Genomic DNA, 24,748 nt, shown 5'->3' with positions numbered 1-24,748 from the left:
TTAAAAAACAAGTAATTCAGGGCTTATCTTTCTATGGAAACAAACTGCATTTATGCATTCTGTAAGGGTTATTCAGAAGAGTATGCCTTTTGTCTAGTATATTGTTAATACACGATGGCCATTTCACATGTAATGAGAAGCCACCATGGGTGAATTTCCCTGTGGGGCTTCTCATTGCAGCAGCAGCTACCAGTTTGAATATTTCGGTGTGGCGGGGGCATGCTGAAGATTCTTATTAAGCGTGAACCTGGCAAAGGTGGGTTGTTAGGGTGGTTGACAAGCCACCCGCAACCCTGAAACAGCCATGGGTCCTGGCTGGCTTGTCAACCACCCCAACAACCCACCCTTGCCAGGTTCGCATGTAACAAGAAGCCATGGCAGTGGGAGCTTGTATCAGCAATCTTGTGTTGGCAGGTACCATAGCACACGGTGGCTAATGGTGGGCTATGGTGATTGTGCGAACCAGGTTATTTATGTGAAATTTATTCCCAAGGGATATCAGAATTGCTGATATCCTGTGAGGATATCTGGGATACCTTCTCTGTTCAACTTTCTACAGTATAAAGAACACAGTCTCTCTATGATAATCAGAAATGAACTGAGAAGGAATGATATGAGCCTTCTTCTGGCAATGCTTGCATACAGAAATAGTTCGTGTATGATAAATGTTCTGCTTTACAGAAGAGCCTAAACCCCAGCTCTCACCTAATTATATCAGTTTAACACACACATTCTTGTGACATGACTGAAAGAGAAGTTACATTCTTTGTCAGAGCACAGGAGTGCATTAAGCATTTGTTAAATAGAAATAATACCTCTATGTCTGAATTATTTCTTCATAGGTGTCTTAGTATTATGTTTTAAGCCGGCTTGTGTTTTGAAGTATTTAAAAAAACTAAAACCAAAAAGGCAAGGTATGATTTTTTTTTTACTTACTAAACAAATTTATTTATTTATTCATTCATTCATTCATTCATTCATTCATAACATTTCTATACCACCCAATAGCTGAAGCTCTCTGGGTGGTTCACAAATAATAAATGTCATGTGTTCATCCAGAGTCACAAAGCAAATTCAAGATGATGTTTTTGAAATTCATAGTAGTATAAAATACAGAAAATGTTACTTGGTTTTGAGTGATACTACGTTCAAAAGAGCTCAGTATTAAAAACTGAAAGTGAGTTTTCAAAGACATCAGCTTTCTTTCTCACAGCACAGTTAATTGTTTTCAATGTGTAGCATTAGATTTGGATAGCATTTAGTTTATTTAAAATTAGTTCTGGTGCTGTATGGTTGCCTCCTAAGACCACCTTATTACTTTTAGGACAACACTGACTTCAAAAATGGTTTTCTTCATTCCAGTGCAATGTATTGTTGACTTGGAGTTTGAATATTATCATTTTCTCCTTACCGTAAGTATACATGGAACTAACTATACTTTATACTTTGCTTATAAAAAGTAGGGTAATAATAGTATGTTTATTACTGTCAACCAACCAATAACACAAAATACAAGATCACAACCTAGATAAAACTGCTTATAAAGAGTGACAAATTAAGAACTAGCAATCATAATAGGCCTAAGAAATATAACAATTTTTACCATCTACTCTAGTCCATTGAAGAAAAATCCTCAAGAGGGTTTCTTAAGACCAGCCTGGAACAAGTCTTATGAGAAGTTAGGTTATGCGCTCTCTAATTCCCTGGTTCTTTAACGCCAATAACTTTCTTACGTTAAATCCTGAACTAAAACCACTGCTTATAAAAAATGTTTTCAGTTTGGGATTTAAAATAAGAAAGTTAGCATACAAATATAGGCGATGACCATGAACTCGGCACTGTCAGTAATATGAACTTTTTAAAAACTTGGCGTGTTCTTATTAGTTCAAAGACTGCTTGCAGATTTTGGAATTGTTATAGAAATGGAAACAGTTACCACTTACTCAGATTTATCAATAAATAACTAAACTAACAACACAAATCTAATGAACAACAGCAACAACAAAAAGACTATGGATGGATCCATACTTAGGATCAAAGTACACTTTACATTAATTGTGTAGCATGTGATTGAGCTTTCTTTTTTTATTATTTGTTCCCTCCCACCCATTTAAAATCCACTACACACACACACAATTTCTCTGCCCACAAATAGAGTAGAGAATTTTGAGAGGCCATTTGTGAACTGCTCTCCTTTTTTCAATATCCTTGCCAGGGGCAGGATAATAATCCTTTGCTTCTAGTGTGTGCTGGTCCAAATCTGAATCAAGGCCATGCATACTTAATCTAGCAGGGGTAGGCAACTTGTGGCCATCTAGATGTTTTGGATAGCCACAACTCCCATCGTCTTAGCCAGCGTAGCCAATGGTGAGGGATCATGGGATTGGTAGGCTAAAGCATCTGGAGGGCCATAAATTGCCCCCCTTCTGCTCTAAAGTAAAAAAGAAAGAAAAGAAGTTTCAGCTGTATGCTATGCAATTAGCACAATATGTAGTTTGACCTTAGTCATGCTTAAACCCATTGTAAACCCATTGACATTAATAGGACTTAAGTTAGTGATGACTAAATTGAGTGTCATTTATTTCAATTGATTTATTCTAAGTATGAGTAATTATTATTATTATTTATTTCATTTCTATACCGCCCAATAGCCGAAGCACTCTGGGCGGTTCACAAAAATCTAGACTAAGTCTAGATCCAACTATACTATGGGAGAATAAAAATAATATTTTGTCATATAATTTGTTTATCCTGGGAGGTTATTAATTCCCTATCCTGAAACATTTCCTTTTATTGCCTATATTGACTCAACATCCAAAAGAACAAGTTAGTCTGTATTTTTCTTCCGGCACTCTTCAGACTTGTCTGACAAGAATTTTCAGTAATTAGTGTTCAAACTACCTTTAATACCTTCAGTGCTTCATAGACCAGATTTTCGGGCAAGTGGCAAGTCTGTTAGTTCTATGTTTCAAATTAGGAGCATGCACTGACTGACCATAAGATCAGTTCAGGCCCCACTTTGGCAATTTGGAAAACAGCCTGATTCAGCTCTGACTGCTTCCGGGGTCGCCTGATTTGACTCAGGCCTGCATCCAAATAGTTGAAGCTTAATTTCCATTGATTATCTATCTGTAGGAAATCAACAAATGGCTATAACATGTTCAGTTTTTTGACAGGAGTGGATGAAATTTGCAGGTGTAGTAGTCTCTTCTGAGGAGATGGGGCTGCCAAATTTTATATGAATACTGCAGGGCTGCGGGATGTTGTGCAGGAGCAGTCTCATTTGTGTAAGAACAGTTTGGACATTTTAAAAAATAATGTGATATCTCCCAATGTATTTTGAGGGCAATTGTTATGAAAATGACATACATTTTAGAAGTGGTCCTAGCTAAGCAAGCTGCAGAATTTCAACAGCAGGGGCATCATTAGAGCAGGGCTCACCTGGTCATGGGCCCTGGATCTTTTGAACTGTCCTAATTACTTTTTTTTTTTTTTAACATTTTCCCATTGACTTGCATTGGAAAACACAAATGGCCATAACTTTTTTAGTTTGTATGATACGTACAGGAAATTTGGTGACCTGGTAGCCTGCATGGAGCTGACTGAATGTGCCAAATTTCAGACAGTTAAGCCTTGTGGCCTTTGTGCTAGCCACAGGTAAGTTGTGCTCTCATCAAGAAAATCTGTCAAAGCAAAGAGGGGATTTTTGTATTTTTTTTGGTGCTTCCACATACGTGCATGGAATTTGGGGACCTGGCAGCCCCTATGGAGCTGACTGAGCCTGCCAAATTTTATACAGTTAGGTCCAGTGGCTTTTGTGCTAGTTACAGCTAAAATTTGCTTTTTTCAAGAAAATCTGTCAAGTAAAGAGCTATAATTTTTTTGTGCTTCCACATAAGTTCATGGAATTTGGGGACCTGGCAGCCCCTATGGAGCTGACTGAACCTGCTGAATTTCAGACAGTTAGATCTAGTGGCTTTTGTGCTAGCCATGCATAAGTTTTTCCTTTTCTCAAAGACTAAAAAAGTAAAAACTGCCAAGCCACACAGGGGATTAGAGTTCCTAATCAGAAGGTGTTTAAGGTGACCATTAGGAGCTCACTAACCCTAATCTCTGATGTAGGTTTTTTCTGAGGTGCAAAAAATCTCTCTCCCCCTATTTTTCTGCTCTTATATGCCCACTGCTGGGAGCTTGCTTGCAATGAAATTTTGAAGAGGGCGAAGGAAGGGAAGAGCTCTATGTACAATACTGGTATTTCCCACAGCAGCTGATTTTACTGCCCCAAAGTGGAACTTTTGGCTTCTGCAGAAGTTTAGTAGCTTCAGTACAGCAAAGGATCCAATCAGCCTCCACAAACTTCTTTCTCCCCCTCCACTTTAATTTCTTCTAAATAGCTGTAGGACTCAAATTATTCCAAAAGGAGTGTTAGGAACATGTGGCATCATGATCAAGGGACTGCTGAGGCTTTTAAATAGGTTCTACAGTTTTTTAAAAAGCTAGAAAAAGCCCTCAGCCACCTCACCTCATAAAGTTCATTTAAATGCTCAAAATCCTACAAGCTAGGCTTCAGCAGTATGTGAACCGAGAACTACCGGAAGTACAAGCAGGGTTTCGAAGAGGCAGAGGAACTACAGATCAAATCGCCAACATTCGCTGGATCATGGAGAAAGCAAAAGAATTCCAGAAAAACGTCTATTTCTGCTTCATTGACTATGCTAAAGCCTTTGATTGTGTGGATCACAACAAACTGTGGCAAATTTTTAAAGAGATGGGAGTACCAGAACACCTTACCTGTCTCCTGAGAAACCTGTACAAGGGTCAAGAAGCAACAGTAAGAACCAGACATGGAACAACTGATTGGTTCAAAATTGGGAAAGGAGTACGACAAGGCTACATATTGTCGCCCTGCTTATTTAACTTATATGCCGAGTACGTAATGAGAAACGCCGGGTTGGATGAATCACAGGTCGGAATTAAGATTGCTGGGAGAATTATCAACAACCTCAGATACGCAGACGATACCACCCTAATGGGAGAAAGCGAAGAGGAAGATGTCACTTCCTGGCATATAGAAGGGGAAGAAATGGAAGCAGTGACAGATTTTATTTTCTTGGGCTCCAAGATCACCGCAGACGGTGACTGTAGCCATGAAATTAAAAGCCGCTGGCTCCTTGGGAGGAAAGCTATGGGAAACCTAGACAGCATAGTAAGAAGCAGAGATATCACCTTGCCGACAAAGGTCCATATAATCAAAGCTATGGTTTCCACAGTAGTAATGTATGGCTGTGAGTGCTGGACTATAAGGAAGGCTGAGCACCAAAGAATTGATGCTTTTGAACTGTGGTGCTGGAGAAGACTCTTACGAGTCCCCTGGACTGCAAGGAGGTCAAATCAGTCAATCCTAAAGGAAATCAACCCTTGCTGCTCATTGGAAGGACAGATACTGAAACTGAAGCTCCAATATTTTGGCCACCTAATGCGAAGAGAAAACTCCCTGGAAAAGACCCTGATGCTGGGAAAGACTGAAGGCAAAAGGAGAAGGGGACGGCAGAGGATGAGATGGCTAGATAGCATCACCGATGCAATGAATATGAACTTGAGCACGCTCCGGGAGAGAGAGGAGGACAGGAAGGCCTGGCGTGCTATGGTCCATGGGCTCACAAAGAGTTGGACATGACTTAACGACTGAACAACAACAAATTCTTAAAAGCTCTCCACAGCCTCCTAAATTTCTCTGAAGTACTACCTCTCTGAAAGGAGCCACTTGGCTTAAGGAATTCTCTCCCACCCACCCCCGCCTCGGCACATTTCCAATCACCATTCTTCTTCTTCCCTCCCCTATCCTGTTCTTTCTTTCTCTTCTTTATTCCACCGAGAGCATAGCTTGGGGAATTCTTAAAGAGAATTCTCTTTCATGGGGAAGAGAAGCTCTGAACTGTATTTGACTTCATCCAAACAGTCAAGAGGGTTGGTTTTTCTCTTTCTCCTCGCTCAAACGTTTGAGAAAAGTGGGTTCACATGGTTGCAGAGAAACAAATCTGGGGATGTTTTGTTTCTCGGTTGCCATTATCCAGCAATAGGAAGGGTTGTAGCTCAGTGGTGGAACACATGCTTGGTATGCAGAAGGTCCCAGGTTCGATCCCCAGCATCTCCAGGTAGGGCTAGGAAAGAATCCTGCCTGAAACCCTGGAGAGCTGCTGCTGCCTGTCAGTGTCGACAATACTGGGCTAGATGGAACCAGGGTCTGATTCTGTACAAGGCAGCTTCCTATTCTCCTATGAACAGAAAGCTTTAATAAAAATAGGAGTTTTGGGTTTGTTTTTTAAGTGAAGGGACATAAATATTGCTCATTTCTACAAGCCTATGTATGCCTACTCAGAAGCCCCAGCATGTTTAATGAGGCTCACCCTAAGGAAAGTGTGCATAGGATTCCAGCACAAGTTAATTTTGCAGGGAGATTTACACCCTGATCTTTTGCATGTTTACTCAGAAATAAGTCCTGGGTAGTGAACATGGTACTGCAGGCTTAAGAACATAAGAAGAGCCATGCTGGATCAGACCAAGGGTCCATCTAGTCCAGCATTCTGGTTTAATACAGTGCCTACCCAAGTCCAGTCTAATGAACTGACTACCCTTTCAGCTCAGTCCTATGGATGTTTTGTCATTTGTGTGTGTGTGTTTTCATTTTGCATGAACTCTAGTTTCAGTGGTGAGGGAAAGGCACTTAGTACACACGTTTCTCTATAACTTAGCCTTAGTTTTGTAAACAGACTCATTGGCTGAATCCTGATGAAGTCTTGGCACAAATGAAGTTATGAGGAGGAAGATGCAATGAGAGCTTGTGCATAACAAGGAGGAGGTAGAGGAGAGTTGCACAAAACAAGACATCTGTTTTGATAAAGAGTTGGTGGAGGATGGTAGGATGAGGAGGGATGGTTGCATGGAGGGGAATAGAATTGGTAGGGGTAGAATGTAAGTGCTCAGTGGTGAAAGAAAAGCATTTTGCATATGCTCAGAGGCACTCTATATTTAAGAACATAAGAAGAGCCATGCTGCATCAGACTAAGGTCCACCTAGACCAGCATTCTGTTCACACAGTGGCCAACCAGATGCCCACAGGAAATCCACAAGCAGAACATGGAGTCCAATAGCACCCCTGCAGCAAACAAAATGTAAATCAATTCTAGTAATTCTAAATTTGCATCCATGAAAACCTTCAGAAACTTTGCAGGTTTCTTGCCTGGGGGACACCCCTAATGACCTGTGTATTTTCATACAAATTTACCCAAAAACTATTGAAGGGGTGAAGGGAAAGCACATCACTCCCTCCTGTGAACTGGAGAACTCCCCTTCCTAGGGATGTTGGAGAATTTCTCCACGAATCTCCGGGAGGCCGAATGCCAACGCATTCGGCCCCCCAAAATTGGTGGAGAAATTCTCCGACACCCCCCCCACCGCCCATCCCCCGGATGGGACTTACCTCGTGCGAATGTCCCTCACGGCGGCTCCTGGCGGCTCCCGGCGGCGGTGCGGCGGTGACGGACGGTCTTCTGACCGGCTGCCACTGCTGCCATTTCCAAGTAAAAAAAAAAAAGTGATAGGCTACGTAAAGATTTACGTAGCCTATCACGGCTAGATTTTCAAAAAACACTGTGATAGGCTACGTAAAGATTTACGTAGCCTATCACTGCTGACTTTGGGGGGGGGGAAGTGCGTACGCAAATGGCGTCGCCCATGGGCGCCGCCATTTGCGTTCCTTATTTTGGCACGGGTAGTCTATGTAAAGATTTACGTAGACTATAGCGAAAATAAGGGCAACGCTATTTGCGTTGCCCTTATTTTCGCCATAGTCTACGTAAATCTTTACGTAGACTACCCGTGCCAAAATAAGGAACGCAAATGGTGGCACCCATGGGCGCCGCCATTTGCGTACGTGCTTGTGGTTTTTTTTCCCCCGAAGTCAGCCGTGATAGGCTACGTAAAGATTTACGTAGCCTATCACGGTGTTTTTTGAAAATCTAGCCGTGATAGGCTATGTAAATCTTTACGTAGCCTATCACATTTTGTGGGGGTTTTTTACTTTACTTTTTTCTTTCACGGCCGGAGAGGCGGGGCACTCCTTCCCGGCCAGAATTTCGGCAGGGAGGGATGGGGCGCCTCCCCCCCGGCCAGAATTTTGGCGGGGAGAGACGAGGCGCCTCCCCGCCCGCCAAGAATTTTGGGGGGAGAAACGGAGTGCCTCCCCCCCCCCGAAAAAAACTGCAGGACCAGGTAAGGGACTTTCATCCATCCCTACCCTTTCCACATGAACTGCTGCACCTATCCTTCTGAAACATTGCTGGTTTCTTACTTAGGAACAGCTCTAGGCTGTCTGTACTTTTCAGAACAATGGTCCATAAGGAAAATAAGGAGATTAGTATGTCCTCTTTTGGAGACCTCAAAATGTCAAGGCCACCCTTGTACAAAAACCCTTGTGGCTATTATTCTGAAATCTGGCAGACATGATTAATCTCTTCTGATGGAGCAATGAATCCTGAAATGTTTATCCAGTTCTTCCAAGTAATAAAAATGTCATTGGCAGTTCCCTTTAAAAGAAAATCAAAATATAAACCCTGCATCTATTTTTCTGACATGGGGCAGGTGTAATCCCCTTCTAGAGGGCTACTATGCCTGAAATTATCATCCAGTTTTGGCCAAGAGAAAAAAGTTACCCTTTTTTCCCCCCTAATTTCTAGGGATGGGGGAGAAATCCTCCACAGACCCCAGTGAGGCCGGATTCAAAAGAATCCGCCCCCCTGGAGTCCGTGGAGGATTGGAAGACTTACCTCCACCTCCACGAGGAATCCTTGCCAGCTGGATCCTCCCTGCCAGCTGGCTCTGAAGTGCCAGCGATACGGCCGCCATTACCATATCAGTGGTGGGCCAGATTGACCACAGCCACAAATGGCGTCTGGGACATCCCTGCTTTTATGTGATAGGCTACACAGACATTTGCGTAGACTATCACGTTAATTAAAAGCACGGATGCAAATGGCATCCATTTACGGCTGCATTTGCCTTAGACTAAGGCCTTTACGGCCGCAAATGGCATCCCGGACGCCATTTGCGGCTGCAGTCAATCTGGCTCACCAGCGATACAGCAATGGCGGCCATATCGCTGGCACTTTGGAGCTGGCCGGTGGCTCCGCAGACTCACCGCAGAGTGCAGGCAGCTGGCGAGGATTCCAGGGGGGAGGGACGGATCGCCTCCTCCCCTGTGGACCCGCGCGGAGTCCAGGTAAGGGGGTTTCATACACCCCTACTCATTTCCCATGGTAGTCAACAGGAAGCATAAAGACTCATTTTTCCAAACCTTGACTCAGGTTTGGTGCTGAGCTGAAGTGGTCCAGCTACAAATTGGCCTGAGTAGAAGCAAGATGTTTTCCAAAAAGCTGAATCGGGGTCTGAGTTGAAGTGGGGTGGGGTGGGGTGGGGGGTCAGTGTACACTTCTTATGTATGTATGTATGTATGTAATCTTTACACACATGCAAGCACACCACATGCATGCACCACAGACACACACACACACACACACACACACACACACACACATATATATATTAGAGGTGTGCTTAGACTCAGATATATATGTATGCAAATTTGTGTTATGGGCCTGTGCCCTGGATCTTATAAGAGAACCTAGCAACGCCCGTGTTCAGAAGGATGGATGCAGCAGGTTCAGGGCCAGGGGAATGTTTATTTTTAAAGTTTTGTGTGGGGAAGGGATTTGCTCCCCACCCATGTTTTTTGGCAATGTGTTAGAAAACGGAATACATAATAGATGCAGTGTCACTTCCTTTATCCTCTACACACATCCAATTCTGGTCCTAGTTTTATAGGTTTGATTCTGGTTCAAGTTTAGTGTTGTGTTTGATCTCTGTGTGTCCCTGTCATGCCTGACCTAGGCACAGGCCAGGATGACTCTTCAGATGAAGCTCCTGACATTACAGAGCTTAAAGATCTTGCGAGACCCCCTGACCCTAGTGATACCCCAGGCACCATTGGCATTTGTGAGGAAACTACACCGGCCCTCAACAGCATGGGAACCTGAACTCCCACCCAAACAGGTTCCCTGAGGGTCATACCTCACCTGTGGGTTTAGAGGAGGAAGCCGAGCATCGGCCCAGCATAAAATGCACTAGCTCCAGAAGGGAAGGCAAAGGCTGCCACTTGGAGGCAAAGCGCACAATTCAAGACCTGCTGCAACCAAGCTCCTTGAGAGTAAAAGTCTACTTTAGAGTAAAGGTCTATTCTAGCTCTCTCCAGAAGTAGGAATACTCTGAAACCAGCACTAATTGCTTGCAGCTGTACTTGGGTGTGGACTGGAAGATTTGACTCTATAAACCCACAATTGGAGCCTGCCAGTTGCTGAGACAACCCTTTACCTTATCTCTTAGTACCTTGAAATCTTGCTTCCTTGATCTGACATCTTGTGTTGCTGACTCCTGGATTGCCTTTGACCACTCTTCTTGCTAAATTGTTGTCTATTAGTGGGCTCTGATAATTTGGTGGCATTGACCTTGGACTGACTTGACCTTGCTCCTTGCCTCAGCTGGAGTTTGGGGAGTTTCAACTTTAAAAGATTCCTAGACAATTTAACTGAAAGCAACACTTTGTGGTGAAAACAGAATGAGCAGTATCCAAAGCTGCCTTGCACTAGCAGGTATGACTGCTAGCACAATGGGAAGCTACAAGCTAGTGCTTCCTAGAGCAACTGGAAACTAGCTGAACCTAGCGTTTTTGGAACGGAACAAGCCAGCAGAGCTCTAAGAAGCTCTGCTGACCTGTCCTGTTACAGAAATGCTAGTTTCAGCTAGTTTCCAGTTGTTCTAGGAAGCTCCCAGAATTAGGATTACTCCTTATCTGTTCAGCATCTCATTCTAATTCAAATAAGAGCCACAATCTACTCCCTTTATTATATATAAACAAAAATGTTATTACTAAAATCCTTTCCCTCATTAGTTACATAAGCCAGTGTGGTCCAGGAGATAGCACTGAACTTTGGACAGAACAGCAAGCAGTGGTTTTTAAATCTTATGGGTAGTTAGGGTTTTTTTTAATGTAATTTTAAGTGCAGAAGCTGAGGAACCTCCTGTTTAGAAGATTTTCAAAATAAGATTGCTTTAGGAATAGGGTCATGCTACTTCAGGGCAGGGAGGCTGGGCTTCATGACCCATCAGGTGCCTTTTCACTTTATGATGCTATACTTTTTCACCAAGGAAATATTGCCTACTTTTCTTCTCATTTTTAAAGAACCAACTCAGCAATAACACCCTACAAATGCAAACACTAATATAAACTTCTTGATAAGGCTGAGTGTTTTCATTAGTTTGGAGTATGAATCATTATACCTTCTCAAGCTAGCCAGATTTAGCCTTTTGATTCAGTGAAGAGTAAGCAGCATGAATATATCTTCTGTGAGAAACCTCAGATAAGCTTGTCCCTGTGGGCAGCATTACTGATAAAAAGGTTCCTCCCAGCCTGCTAACCCAGCTACTTTCTAAAGTAGGAGCTAAAGATAACAAAAAAGCAAGAAATGTACTTTGGAATTATCACAATGCAATTTAAAAACAAGGGACAAGTAACCCAGATGCATATAACACCAAAAAATGGTAATCAATAAATCACCACAGAAGTTCCTTCACCCATGCCCCTCTCCTTACCCCCAATCAAAACAACCTTTATAAACATTACTCATATAGAAACTCAGCCTTCTGATGTATTTGTTTTTAATAGTGTATATACTTTTGATTACAGCTAAAGTTATAGTTGAACAATATCTTAAAAGATTAAATTCATGTGCACATTCTACACATTTACACACACATTTCAAGAAGATTTTAGAGTTATTCTGTTCCTTATCCCTTGAAAAATTGCTTAGCTAAACACTTGTAATTATATTTGAATGTGAACAAAATATTCCTTCTCCTTGGGAAAATGCTAGAGATATTTTGAATTCTTACCATAAATACATTTTACATAAAATGAGCAAGTTCAATCTTGTACCCCAAAGAATTCACTGCATGTTACTGTAGACAAGGTGAGCACAGAAAGGGTACTGAACTGATGAAAAATAGTTGCACAAGCTATTTCAAAATGTGACATGCTCATTCCAAGAGTATTACTTCAGCCCCAGTCATTTCAGTTGGACTTACTTCTATATAATGCATGTCTGCATTAGGGCATAAGATTGGTTTCAGGGATACTTAAAGAAAGGAAGATCTGTGAATCTTCCTTTTAGGTATGCAACAGAGAAGGTACAGTTGTAAAAAATCTCTGATTGACCCAGTTGGAGGTTGTAAGCATGACATGCAAACCCATTAACCTTTAACTATTAACTGCTGGGTTGTTTAGCCCCTAAACCTGTTTGTCCAGGTTCACATGTCATTCACAACCTCAGACTGGAGGCTGCTTACAGAAAACAGAAGTGGTTCACAGGCAGCACATGTCCCTGTGAATTGTGGGTTTAATAACCCATGATTTGCTGCCATAACATGTGAACCAGGTGACGGAGTAGCTGATTACAACTTATTTTTGGCTAAAACCCCAGTAGAAATGGCCTATTGCAAGGCTTTTAGGGCAAATAACAGACATTTAAGTTAATCAAGTAAACATGTCTGTGCACTAAAATATCATTGTTTAAAGGTAGACTCATATATTCTGCAGACAGATATCCTACATGTGTGTTTGGGGGCTTCCCTCCATGTTAGGAAGCAATGAGGATATGTGAACTCATTCCCCCACCACATGTATAGGATCCACCAGCAGCATTTGAAACAGCCCTAGGAGATAACAACAATTACAATATAAAAATCCACTAACTGGCTACCCCTATCACCACACTAGTGTAAGGAGAGCCATCCTAATGGTAGTGAGTCCTTAAATTAACATAATGGGGAAAGTGGTCTATTCTCAGCTGGAACAACAAGATGAAAGCATGACAGAGATGAGGTTTGCTTAGCTTTCCTTCCTTTCCTTCCCACAGCACAGCTGGTCCAAAAATGGACTGTTAAGGAAAAGTATTACCTAAAGCTGAAATAACACCACTGTGATGGAAGGAAGTTCATTTGATCTTCTTCCTCTGAATCTTTCATGATTCATGATGGTCCTGCTAAAGAGAGGAGTTTAATTTTTTAAAAGGAATACGTATGCAGAGGTAGATCATTCAGTCGTATCCTTGATATTATATATCAATCAAATTGGCTTCCTGCCGTCTTGACGATTATTCTGCTGGCAATGTGAGCAACATGCTATAACTGTAAGGGATGCAGAAAGTGGCATAATAATTCCCAAGGAACAAGTGGTATTTTGCATACAGTTGACTTGCCAAGAAGTTTAGACAGAAAACTATATGGATGATTACACTTTCATTTTTTCAGGTCTTCATGAGGACCCCACTGTCTTGCCACATTTCCCATGTTTTTTGAGATTCAGTGCAGCTTTCAGGGGCTTTTCATTGCAAAATTGTAGTTTTTGGGTTTTCTGATTAATCTCTGCCATCAGGTGTAAGTTGCCATCCTAAGAAGCATCTCTAGTATGTGTCTCATGATACTGGTGGAAAATGCACTGGACTGGGACATTTCTGCCCATTGCATGTTCTCCCACTTGTCCACTGGGTGCTGAACACTTCTCTTTGGGCTTATCCTCAATATCACTGCAAGGAAACAGCTAAGTACTACTTTCTTTGCACAGTGGATAAAGGAAAAAGCTAAAGGACAAGAGAAAGCAACAGCTATCCTTAAAACTGCCAAAACTCGATTTGTCAGAAAGCATTACTTGAGCATTTTGGTAATTGGGGAGAAAAAAATTAATTGAGAAAGTAGTTGTGGGATTTGCATTTCTGTGATCAGTTTACATACTCTACTTCACTGCCAGGCACTATTCATGGCAAAACATACATTACCCTTTCCCAGAGGACCACCAATACATGACAACGTAGGAAATGTTAGAGAAAATGTAAAATTTATTGCAAGTACCAAACACTGTCCTCTGTGATGGCCTTCTTCTCTAAAAATGTGCATGCAGAGCTCTTGATGTAATAACGTTTGTTTTATATCTGGTATTGTATTTTAAATCTTTTGCACTGCTGCAACAACTATTTGGTTGTGGTGGTGATTATTATCATCATTATACTGTAGTTTTAAATGTTTACACTTTTATATTGTCTGTTATCTTGTATTTTATGGTTTTAATTGTTATGAACCACCCAGAGAGCTTTGGCTATTGGGAAGTATAAAAATATAATAAATAAATAAATAAATAAATAAATAAAATGTTACCATGCTTTTGGAGTCCTTTTTCCACTCTCTTCAGTTGTCTGATTCAAGTTAAAAGTGTGAAAGATTTGTCGACAATCACAAAGATAGGCTGATCTCTCTCTCTCTTTCTCTCTCTCTCTCTCTCTCTCCACACACTTGCATAAACTTCAGTCTCACTGCAAAGTTGGCTAGAAGGTCAATGTGCTTGGCTGTAGATATGGTATTGTTGGCAGCTATACCTCTGCCTTTGCCATAGGAAGCATTACACTATGCTTCCAGGGATTCTTAGAGCATTTCCATACCCCATGTGTGCCTCAGATGACTTTTCAGGACTTGTTTATAACATGTTTTTGTAACTGAGAATGGAAGCAACATTTGACAACACGTCAACCTTCACCATTTCTTCAGGCATCACAATTTCAGTGTTATGCTATGTAACTCTGCCATTAATATATGCTTACTGAAGCTATAATTCCACAAATTTCCAAAGAAATGTTTCGTACTTTGTCAAAATTGGCAATAATGTTTATGAAGAAATGTTTCATTTCCGACTATTTAAAAAACAGAAGAAAGGTCTCAGCAGCACAGAGATGGATACAAGTCTTTCCTAAGATGAGCCCTGTGCACAACTACAATGCCTAAACACTTACGTATACTGAGTTATCTGATTAGTTCATTCAGACACCTTTTTGTTTCCCAGTTTATCTTCAAATAATCATCCATATCCTGCAGACAAAATTAGATTGCATTTTCAATTCACAAGTTATCCAACAACACACTCCCACACATTACCTTGTCCATAACATGCCTCAGGAGTATAATTTTCAGCCTCTCAAGCACAGCTTCCAGTCCATGTGCCTTATCCCCAAACTTTCTGAAGTCTGATTTCAAACTATGCATCTAATCTATGTGGTAATAAAGGCTTTCATCATAAGATTGACTAAGTCTTTTTGCTCCTTCAAGGTATAAATCATTGCAGCACAACAAGGTAATTATGTTCTCGTTTGTCAAAAGCCAAGCTGAAGGTTTGGGGTAGGGATTCCTTTTGTTTGCACTAATGAATTATAAAAATGTTCTATCTTAAAAATGCACCAAGCTTATGTTCTATCTATCTCGGTAGTCGTACCAGTAGACAAGCTCATGCAAGCAAAATCTCTTTCTATTGTCTTTCTTAACATATTCCAAAAGGGTATGTCAGCCTGTTGTAGTAAAAACAACAAAGAATTTTGTTGCACCTTGGCTTAAAGACTAATAAATTCATTCTGGCATAATCTTTCATGGACACCTGTCCACTGCATTATATGCATGAAGTGTTAACCTAAAATTGGCATTCTGGGGGCAGGGGTTGGTGTTGGTAGAATGAATGCATAGTTTATTTCAGTCGCAGACCAGTATAAATGGTGGTAGATGTAAACTGTGTTGTCAGAGGGAATTGAAATGCAGAAGGTACCTACGGTGATAATTAACAGTTGCCATTCACAAAACATTGTTGGGAAATAACACAGATATCACTGCAAGGTGAGCCAATTAACATATGTAGTGTGATTTAAAAAACAAAACAGCATTGTCCTTATTCAGACCACAGGAAATAGAGTTTAATCGCTCGATTAATTGCATTTCAGCAATTTCATGATGAAATGCAGCCTTTTACAGATTAACCACAGCTAGTCATGCCATCCAAACCTGGACAAGCTGTGGTTATTCAAACCATGACTGACCATTATGCCTGAATGTAGCTGCTATATCTATATTATTGGAAATGTGAGTTGAACTGTTAATGTGCACAACTGGATACCGTGTACATTCAACACACTTCATGGAGAAGCTCTACATAAACTTTCCATGAAGAGGGAATTGTGCACACTTTCCCATCAATATACATACCCTCTAACAGAGCTTGGAGAATATACATATCTCAACAGGATCATTTTATACATTCTCTGGGCATTTTGCATAATCTCTAACAGGCCCTGGGAAACCTGCCTATCTTAACAGGTTTTTGTAAATTCTCTGGTCAATATGCACATTCTCTGGTAAATATACATTTGCTCCACCCTTGGTTTTTATCTCTAGTTGAGAGATGGGTAACCAGTTGGCCACAAGCCGCATGCAGCCCACTATCTAATTTTATGCGACCCCCAGTGTCCCCTCCCACCAATCAGCTAAGCAGAAAGGAAAGGGGTACATGGGTGCAGCCATCTTTTCCCTGTTGCTCAGCTTTTCCTGCTGATCAGGGCATCAGGGATCGTGGGGGTGAACGGTTAATCAACCCCTTACCCTCCAGTTCTGATGAAAACGTCTCAGGAAAAAAACTTAATAGCAGCAGCAGGGCAATTTAGGTCTGCAGGGAACAGAACAGTTAAACTGCCCCCCCCCCCGTTTACTCAGCTGATTGGCATGGAACATCTAGGTAGTGAGGATAAGAGAATCTGGGCTGCAGATAACCTTTATCTGTACCCCAACCCTCTTTCCTCTGATGCTCAGCTGTTCCTTGTTGCTCATCTGAGCACTGGTACTCCACATCCATGCCCCTTTTTATCCACTGTTCAGCTCTTTTCCCACTGCTCCACTGTGTGAATGGATGCATAGGGGTGCTGTGTGTGTGTGTGTGTGTGTGTGTGTGTGAGTGAGAGAGAGAGAGAGAAATATCCCTAGTGTGAATCCATTCATTCATACATGCCCCATACTTCTATACAGAAAGAGTGCATGAGAGAAAGAGTGAATGGATGAGGTGTGGGATGTGTGTGAGAAAGAACACATGGATGGTAATGATCTCTCTTTCTTCATACATACCTTTTGTGTATGGATAGATGGGGTGTGTAAATGGATGGATGAGCATGTGGGATATCTATGAGAGAGAAAGTATGAAAAACAAGGGTAGTGATGGTAATGATCTTCTCCCTCTCTTTCACACACCACCTACACCTCCATCAATATGCCAGTTTCCATCATTTCATACTCTAATGGAACCAAGAAACAAAACACAAGTTGGCACATGCAGGGAACAGCAGGGTTGATTCAGAATGGCTGCCATTTTGAATATGAAAGCTGTGGTGGGGGTTCAATACAGCTTGTCGTGTTGTGCAAACCCAAGCATCATGGGATATTTGAGGGTTAAACAACCATTCGATAACCCTAGAACACCCCAGCTGCGGCTTGCATATTCAGAACAATGGCCGGCGCATGTCCCAGAGCCCTATGGGTTAATTAACCCATGGTGGCTTATCGTGACAACAATGACATGGTCACTGTTCTGATAAGGGTAAAATCCCTGACGCTGGCTGGACTGGCCCTGACTAATGTGTGTCCCACAGTGGGGTGCAAGGGGGGAAGTTATAAACTGCAACCACAGTCTGCAAGTCCTCTCGTTACATACCCACCACTCATCATAATGATGGCCATTTTGTTTGGGCTGTATAAAGCTGAATTTTTATCTGCTGTTCTTGGTATGTTTTATTGTAGCATTCCATTGCTGCTGTGGATGTCCTACTGTGGTTTTTAGAATTGTATTTTAGCTTGTTTACGTTATATATTTTTTGTTCTTTATATTACCTTGAGTGTGCCTTTGACATAGGTGCAATTTAGATACCAAAATAAATAATAAAATTAAACTGACTTATACTCCTGTCTTTCTGCAATAACTTCAGAGCAATGCTTGTATTAGGCTCTGCTACCATCAGCTTTCTAAGAACTGACATGTTGACTCAGCAAAGAATATCATAGGGTAATAATTTTCTCTTCTTTATTTTCCCCAGTTTGGGGATAAACCAACACTTATCATATCTTCTTGAAGTTTACCTCTGTTCAACAAAAATAGCGCTCCATCAATAATCATTGTTTAATCACATAAACTCACCACATTATTGCATTCTAGCTTATGCATCCTAATGACATCAATGACTTAATTAGAAAGGAACAGGAAGTTTGAAAAGGTCTGATGAGATTCCATTTTTAATACAGATTTAGACTTTATCTCACATTTCACTTCTTACATTCTGGAATTCTTATCAAACATCTCAGTCCACAGTCCCATAGCTCACCGAGACATCTTTTTAAACCTCGATCACAGCCATGTTCCTGCTCACTCTATCCTGAAGACTTGTGGGAAGTAGCAATGTGATCAAAATATATAGAATAGCAGATACTCAATATATGCAACAAAAAATGCAATAAGCAAGGCCAAATATTTCAATTGCATTCCTACCTTCACTTTAATTTCAGAAATGCCCCAAAACAGAACAGCACAAACAGAAAAACCATCCAATGTCTCCAAATACATACAGATTTTACTGTATCTCGGAGAGAAAGGCTTGCCTGACTGTGGAAGTGCTTGTCAGCACTGTAGTCTGTAGCTCATCAGATTGGGCTATAAATATCTTATCCACATACCTATATGGCTGAACTATTTACTTCACTTGGCAAGAATATTTGAAATAATGCAATATTAAATTTCCTCTCCGTAATTTAAATTTATCCATGTAGACTGGTAAAACTTTCAAAATTAAACTTTTATAATTTAACAATATATATATCTGTTAAGCAGTAGGGGAATATACATTTCAGCAATCATGTAGTTTTGAATTAGTTTCCTCCATTACAATGTTCAAAGATGACCACCACCATAGGATCACAGGAAACATTCATACAGAAACTTTTAGTTTTATATAGTGAAATTCTGCCTTCCTTTTGAGAAATCTTTATAGTGAGGCAGTTTAAAAGAATACAAGTGCTCCTAAATAGTCTCTAGAAATGCTCATTCTGAAAACCTATTTTTTCTTTCAAAAGATTTCCATTTGCTTTGCTCATCTGCATTCCCTGGAAAATGTTTACTTCATTATATAATGAAACAGGAAAGACAGTGGAAATTCAAGGACTGAAAAAGAATCTGTAAAGTTTCATGTTGTTTTGAACTGCAGTTTTTTGAGATATTCAGCATTTTAATCATTTTTTCTGGCCATAAATCCATAACTTTGCTGGCACTCTGTGCACTTTAGTAATGTCTCTGCTGCAACACATTTTAGCTCTAATCTCATTGCCTTGTCAGATTACAAACTTTTATCTTTTCAGTATTATTAGCTGCAAACGTGCAAAACGTGTTCTTTTTCATATTTATTACATGAAAATCTGCAAAGCATTTTTCATTCATGGTGTCCAGGCTATAAATCATAGAATAATGGTCCAATCACTGTTTGCATCTATGTATTTTCAGCCCTGGGTCTAGAGCTGCTGTAGTTATGGCCTTTAAAAACAACACAATACTTGGTTTCTTCTGCTGTTGTTGGCTATCACATTTATTCTATTTAATGTTCAAAACATAGCAACATTTTCAATTCACTACGGGCACAAAGCAGATTTTCTCTTTTTCTTTAATTGTAACACTAAGAAATGAGCTACGGACCACTTCAGTTTCCCAGAAGACCTTGAAGTCAACCCCAAAGGTTTCAAAGGAGACTCTAATGTGAATCTGCCAAATTGGAATTCATTAGTGAATTGGTCACTGTGAAATTTGTTCTCAACAGTTACTCAGAGTGGCTATTTATTTATTTTACTTATTTAAAATATTTATGCCTTATTACTACCATTGGCTCTTGAACTAGCTCACTACAGAAAGTTATTGACCCTCTTCTGGTGTTTGTTTACTTGCTATCCCTATTTAACTCCAGTGGCTTATAGCTGGGCATGAATTATCTTGTATTCATTTTATTTTATTTTGTATTTGCCTTCTTACCTTCAAAACCTTGCATGCCTTCCTGCACCCATTTGTCTCCTCATATAATATCTCACCACATCCCTGCTGAGAACTTTACTCCTCTTAACTGCACCACCCTCAGCCATCTGGATGTCCCATCCTCAGAGAACTCTGTCCATATCCCCTTATGCTTCAAACTGCCTGCCAGAATGACTCTGTAATGCCTCTTACTTTGTTCATATCCATTACATATTATTCAAATATTTGAAGGGCTGTCAGATAGATGATGGAGCAAATTTGTTTTCCCACTGCTCTAGGGTGGGACCCATGCCAATGGGCTCAAATTACAAGTGCAGCAATTTAGACTAAATGGTAGGAAGAAATTCCCAATGATATGAGCTCTTTGACAGTGGAACAGACTGCCTTGGAAGGTGGCAGTCTCTCCTTCCTTGGAGGTTTTTAAGCAGAGGCTAGATGGCCCCTATCAGGGATGCTGCCATAGTGGATTTCCTGCATTAGCAGGGGTTGGCCTATATGGCCTTTGAGGTCCCTCCTAACTCTATGATTCTATGATAATCAAAAGCCACTCTAACTCTAATTCTATTCTAAGTACATATGACATAGAAATAATTACACATTACTCCCCCTCTTTACCCTTGCCTCTAATTCTTCATTTTCATCTGCTATCTCTCTTGTCAATATCTAGATTGTAAGCTCTTCTAGGCAGGGACCTTTCCATTCCTTCTTTGTAAAGTGCTGCATACATGGCTAGTGCTATATAACAGAAGCAACAGCAATGTGACATATCTACTGATAACTCTTGCATTTCTTGACCTTTTAGGCTCACACCTTATATAATAACTTTTCTTTCAAGATGACCACTTCATAATCTTATGAAAAGGGCATTGGCTCATGAAAACCTGTGCTACTTTAAAGATAAACATATTTATTGTGTCATAAGACTCTGTTATTCATGATTTAGTTATCTGGTTTCTCAGAATCCTTTTCAAACCATTTCAAGGTGTACAAGAAGGAATTGGGCTCTGGAGCAGCTCTGAAGCACCATGTGTTCTATATATAGGCTTCAAGAAGAAAGGTAATCTATGTAACAACAATAAAACAAATGCTACATGGGTTACCTGTTCAATGCTCAATACAAAGTGCTGTTTTAGTCATTAAGGGTGCAACCCATAGGTTCCCAATCCTCCCCAGTAGTGGCCCTGTATCTTTGGGAATTCCCCCCCCCCCCAAGAAATGTTTGATCCCTTCACTTCAGAATTTCAGGAAGGCCCTAAGGAGTTCTGTTCTGCCAGGCCTTTCTTTGATTTTCATGTTGGCTTTTATTTGTTGAATCTTACTGCTGGGGGGGGGGGGTTTAATTCTGATGTGGTTTATTTTATTTTTAATTTATTATACACTTGCCTTGGGAGGGCTTGTTCTGAAAGGTGGCTTAAAATAATTTTTAAAAATCGAATAAAAATGCAGGAAGAGAACTAAAGAGAAGAAGATACAGGCTCTTGCACTTTATTAGGGAAGCCCATGAAGTATTGTAGTCCTATGTGGGGCAATCATTACAAAACTGGGTGTAATCCTATACAGGTTTACCTGGGAGTATGTCTCATTGATCATAGTGGGGCTTACTTCTGAGTAGATACATATCAGATTGCACTAGGATGCAGAAATTCCCATAAACCCTTGGCTATGGTGTTTTGTTTCTTTCTTTGGCTGCCAAATACTGTCATTGTCCTTTGAAAATGAAAACTACTGATGTCAGATAGATAAAACCTACTAGGCCCATCAGAATTGTTACAGTCTCTGCTTGGTTTAGGAAAAATGCCTAGTAAAAACAGATCTCAAACCCAAATAAAGAAATATATCTGGAAAAAAAAGTATAAAATGGTAATAGTTTATGTCGTTAGGCAACTATGAACATAGGCCAGAAATCTAGGCTTAAAATACTTCTTTAGACAGGAAGGCATATTTGGTTTAATATGAAGAGCAGTTAGAATATTGGTCAAAAGAATAAAAAATACAAAACAGGTTAACCCATGTGCAGAATAATATAATCTTGATTACAGAGAACAACACTTGATCTGGCAGATGAGAAAGCTGGTTATTTATGAAATTATACTAATAGTGCTTAATAATGTTACAGCTCCCTACAAGTCAACATAATTTGGCAACTAGAGTTAAATACTGCCTTTGGTCATCTTTATTCCTCTCAGTCTTATGTACTGCTGTCATATACATGTTAATTTATTCAAAACCTAACAGAAAATAATATACTTCCTTTACCTCAAAGCTGTTTCAAAGGTTTGCAGCTACACAAAATTGTGTTTCCCCAATCCCTCCCCCCAAAATTAATATAGTGAGGCATGTCCTACAATACTTCTGAAATCTGTCCAAGATTGAACATTGAACTACTGATTATACTGCAGAGTTACAGTATTAATTAAAATCATATTATATATGCCATGAAATCCCAATAAACTGCTCCCATATCAGCAAGATCTGAAATATTTTCAAAGACAGAAAATAGGCTTACTCCTTAATTATCTAAAAACCCAATCCATCACCCACCACTATAATAAATGAGGTTCTTATCAGATTTGTTACTTTGACTTAAATAAAATCACACCAATGCAAGGACATTTTCCATTCAAACGCTCCTGCTCTGTGTATTTATATATTTATTTAATGGGGGGGGGGGATATTGTGCACCATGAAGTTATGATTAGATAAAAAAAAAACCCTGTTAATTGTCCCAGAAATGACGATGCAATTTTGATTTAAAGGAAATGGGTCAAACTCCTACAGATTTAATTCTGTTTTACGCAGGTGTTGGATACTGATGGGTTTTGTCTTCTTTTTTTCCTGTAAGTCCGGGCTTGTAATTGCTAAGAAAGCCATGACAGCGTGATATGACTAATATTAATGAGCATTTGTTTACGAGCACCCACACCCACACTGATAATCTCTAAGGAGAAACTGCGGTGCGCCTCCTTTCTCTTTCCCCACCCCCTTCCCCAAAGTCGGGCTTCGTGTCCTAAGTCGTTTCAGTTCTTCGTCCTGCCCTTAATGCGAAGTGACCAAGGCAGAACGCGTACATTTTCTTTGGGGGGCTGTCAAGCGAAGACGAAGGGGGGAAAGGCCTTATCCCAGAAAGAACGCAACTTCTTTTCTGGCCACTCTGAATAACACGCAGGGGTCGCCCCTTTGGCTAGAATATAAGCAGTTCAAGCTTTTGTTTGCTTATCGAAAAGGGGCGGTAAGAAAGACATGAAGTGTGCGCGCGCGCGCGCGTTGAGGGCGGGGGGCACGCACACACAATAGCTACTGTCGGCAGGATAACCCAGTTTGCCCCTTATCTCTGAGACTCCCTGAGGCGTTGATGGAAGCGCTCTCCAGAAACAAAGCACAGGGCCAGCCAGGCTCCTGTCAGCTCCGTCGAGAGAGCGCGCGCGCGCCAGTCCAGAAGGGGAAGCGAGCGCCGTGGGTGGAGGAGAGGAGGGGAGGGACAAAGGGCGGGAGGCAACTTCGGCGCAGGTGACACCAAGTTCGGCTTCTGCAGCCCTTGCGTGTGTTTCTGTATTACCTCAGACGGTTTCCTCCTTCCCGCCTCCCTCAGAAACAAAACAAAAATCCGAGGCGCTGGGGAGATTAAAACTCGCAGCGAGTGATAGTGAATCCCCAGTGGCCCGAGGAGAGACGGCCAGGGTGACAGTACATTAGAAAGAGAGACACAGCTCCTGAGAGACACACACGCACAAAGAAGCACAAAAATGCACCTGAAAGACAAAGTGGCTCTGGTGACTGGGGCAGCGCAGGGCATAGGCAAAGCCTTCGTCCAAGTGTTGCTGGAAAAGGGCTGCAAGGTAAGTGGAGGGCGAGGTGGGGGGATCACTGTACCGAGGGTCGTCGCGGTTTCTGTCTCTCGTCGCCTCCCTCTCCCGCGCCTGAGGGAGCTGACAGACGCCTTTCTCAGAGCGTGTAGGACCAACCTGGCTCCTCCTTTTTGCTCACAGTGAGACTAACTTGAAGCTGCTGGTTCTCCCCCCCGCCCCCGTTTACTATGAAGTGCGCAACTGTGTGTGCGTGTGCGCGCCAGAGAGAGAGAGAGAGAGAATTATACCTGTTTCAAAGTAAGGTGCACGCACACGCACCATGGCTGCGTCTGTATTCATAAGTACTGTTTTAAAATATTCATAAACATACGTATAGAAATATCCCTGCGGTACATATGCATCTTTCCATGGTGTGAATGGGACATGTACACCTGTGTATGCGTGTATACCTGTATGTGTATGTGTGTATACCTGTATCTACTGAAACACCATTATAAATAGATTCTCGCAGTGCAATCCTATGCATGTTTGCTCAGAAATCCCACTAAATTCAACAGGATTTACTTCCTGGGAAGTGGATTTCCTTCCCTTCTTACTGCAATCTTGCCCATGCTTACTAGGGACTACACCCCATTGGACACAGTGGGACTTACTTCTGAGTGCATACGAATGCACTGTTAGACATATGGACTAGGGCTGTGTGCAAATGGCCTCTGGAAATTCTCCACCTTACTTGTGGGCAGAGAAATTTGGGAGACAGTTTCTCCAAATTTCTCCAGGGGGAGGAGGAATCCTCAGCAGTTTCTCCTAGGCAGGGCTCTCCATTGACAGGGCTTGTAGCACAGCTTCTTTCTTTTTGGTAAGGGTTGGGGGGGGGGGGTTTCGTGCTGCAACAGCATCAACTGTCTTGGCCATT

At 41.2% G+C, this 24,748-nt stretch overlaps 1 protein-coding gene and 1 long non-coding RNA gene across 2 annotated transcripts in view; one reads left to right on the top strand and one right to left on the bottom strand.

Moving 5' to 3' along the window:
* The window catches only part of LOC146344051 (uncharacterized), a 69,106-nt gene extending 45,087 nt beyond the window's left edge, over positions 1-24,019 (bottom strand). The window contains exon 1 of the long non-coding RNA XR_014792133.1: positions 23,776-24,019. This is a non-coding gene — a long non-coding RNA (uncharacterized LOC146344051). The remainder of the gene's footprint in view (positions 1-23,775) is intronic.
* The window catches only part of HPGD (15-hydroxyprostaglandin dehydrogenase), a 34,521-nt gene continuing 33,254 nt past the window's right edge, over positions 23,482-24,748 (top strand). The window contains exon 1 of the mRNA XM_084856485.1: positions 23,482-23,862. Coding sequence (XP_084712611.1) covers positions 23,770-23,862 — 93 coding nt within the window. The 5' untranslated portion in view covers positions 23,482-23,769. The remainder of the gene's footprint in view (positions 23,863-24,748) is intronic.

The sequence above is a fragment of the Heloderma suspectum genome, chromosome 5 (genome assembly GCF_057233095.1).
Source record: "Heloderma suspectum isolate Gila_16-S chromosome 5, 16-S_ref, whole genome shotgun sequence".
NCBI classification, from domain to species: Eukaryota; Metazoa; Chordata; class Lepidosauria; order Squamata; family Helodermatidae; genus Heloderma; species Heloderma suspectum.
This window is presented reverse-complemented; position numbering and strand designations above follow the sequence as displayed.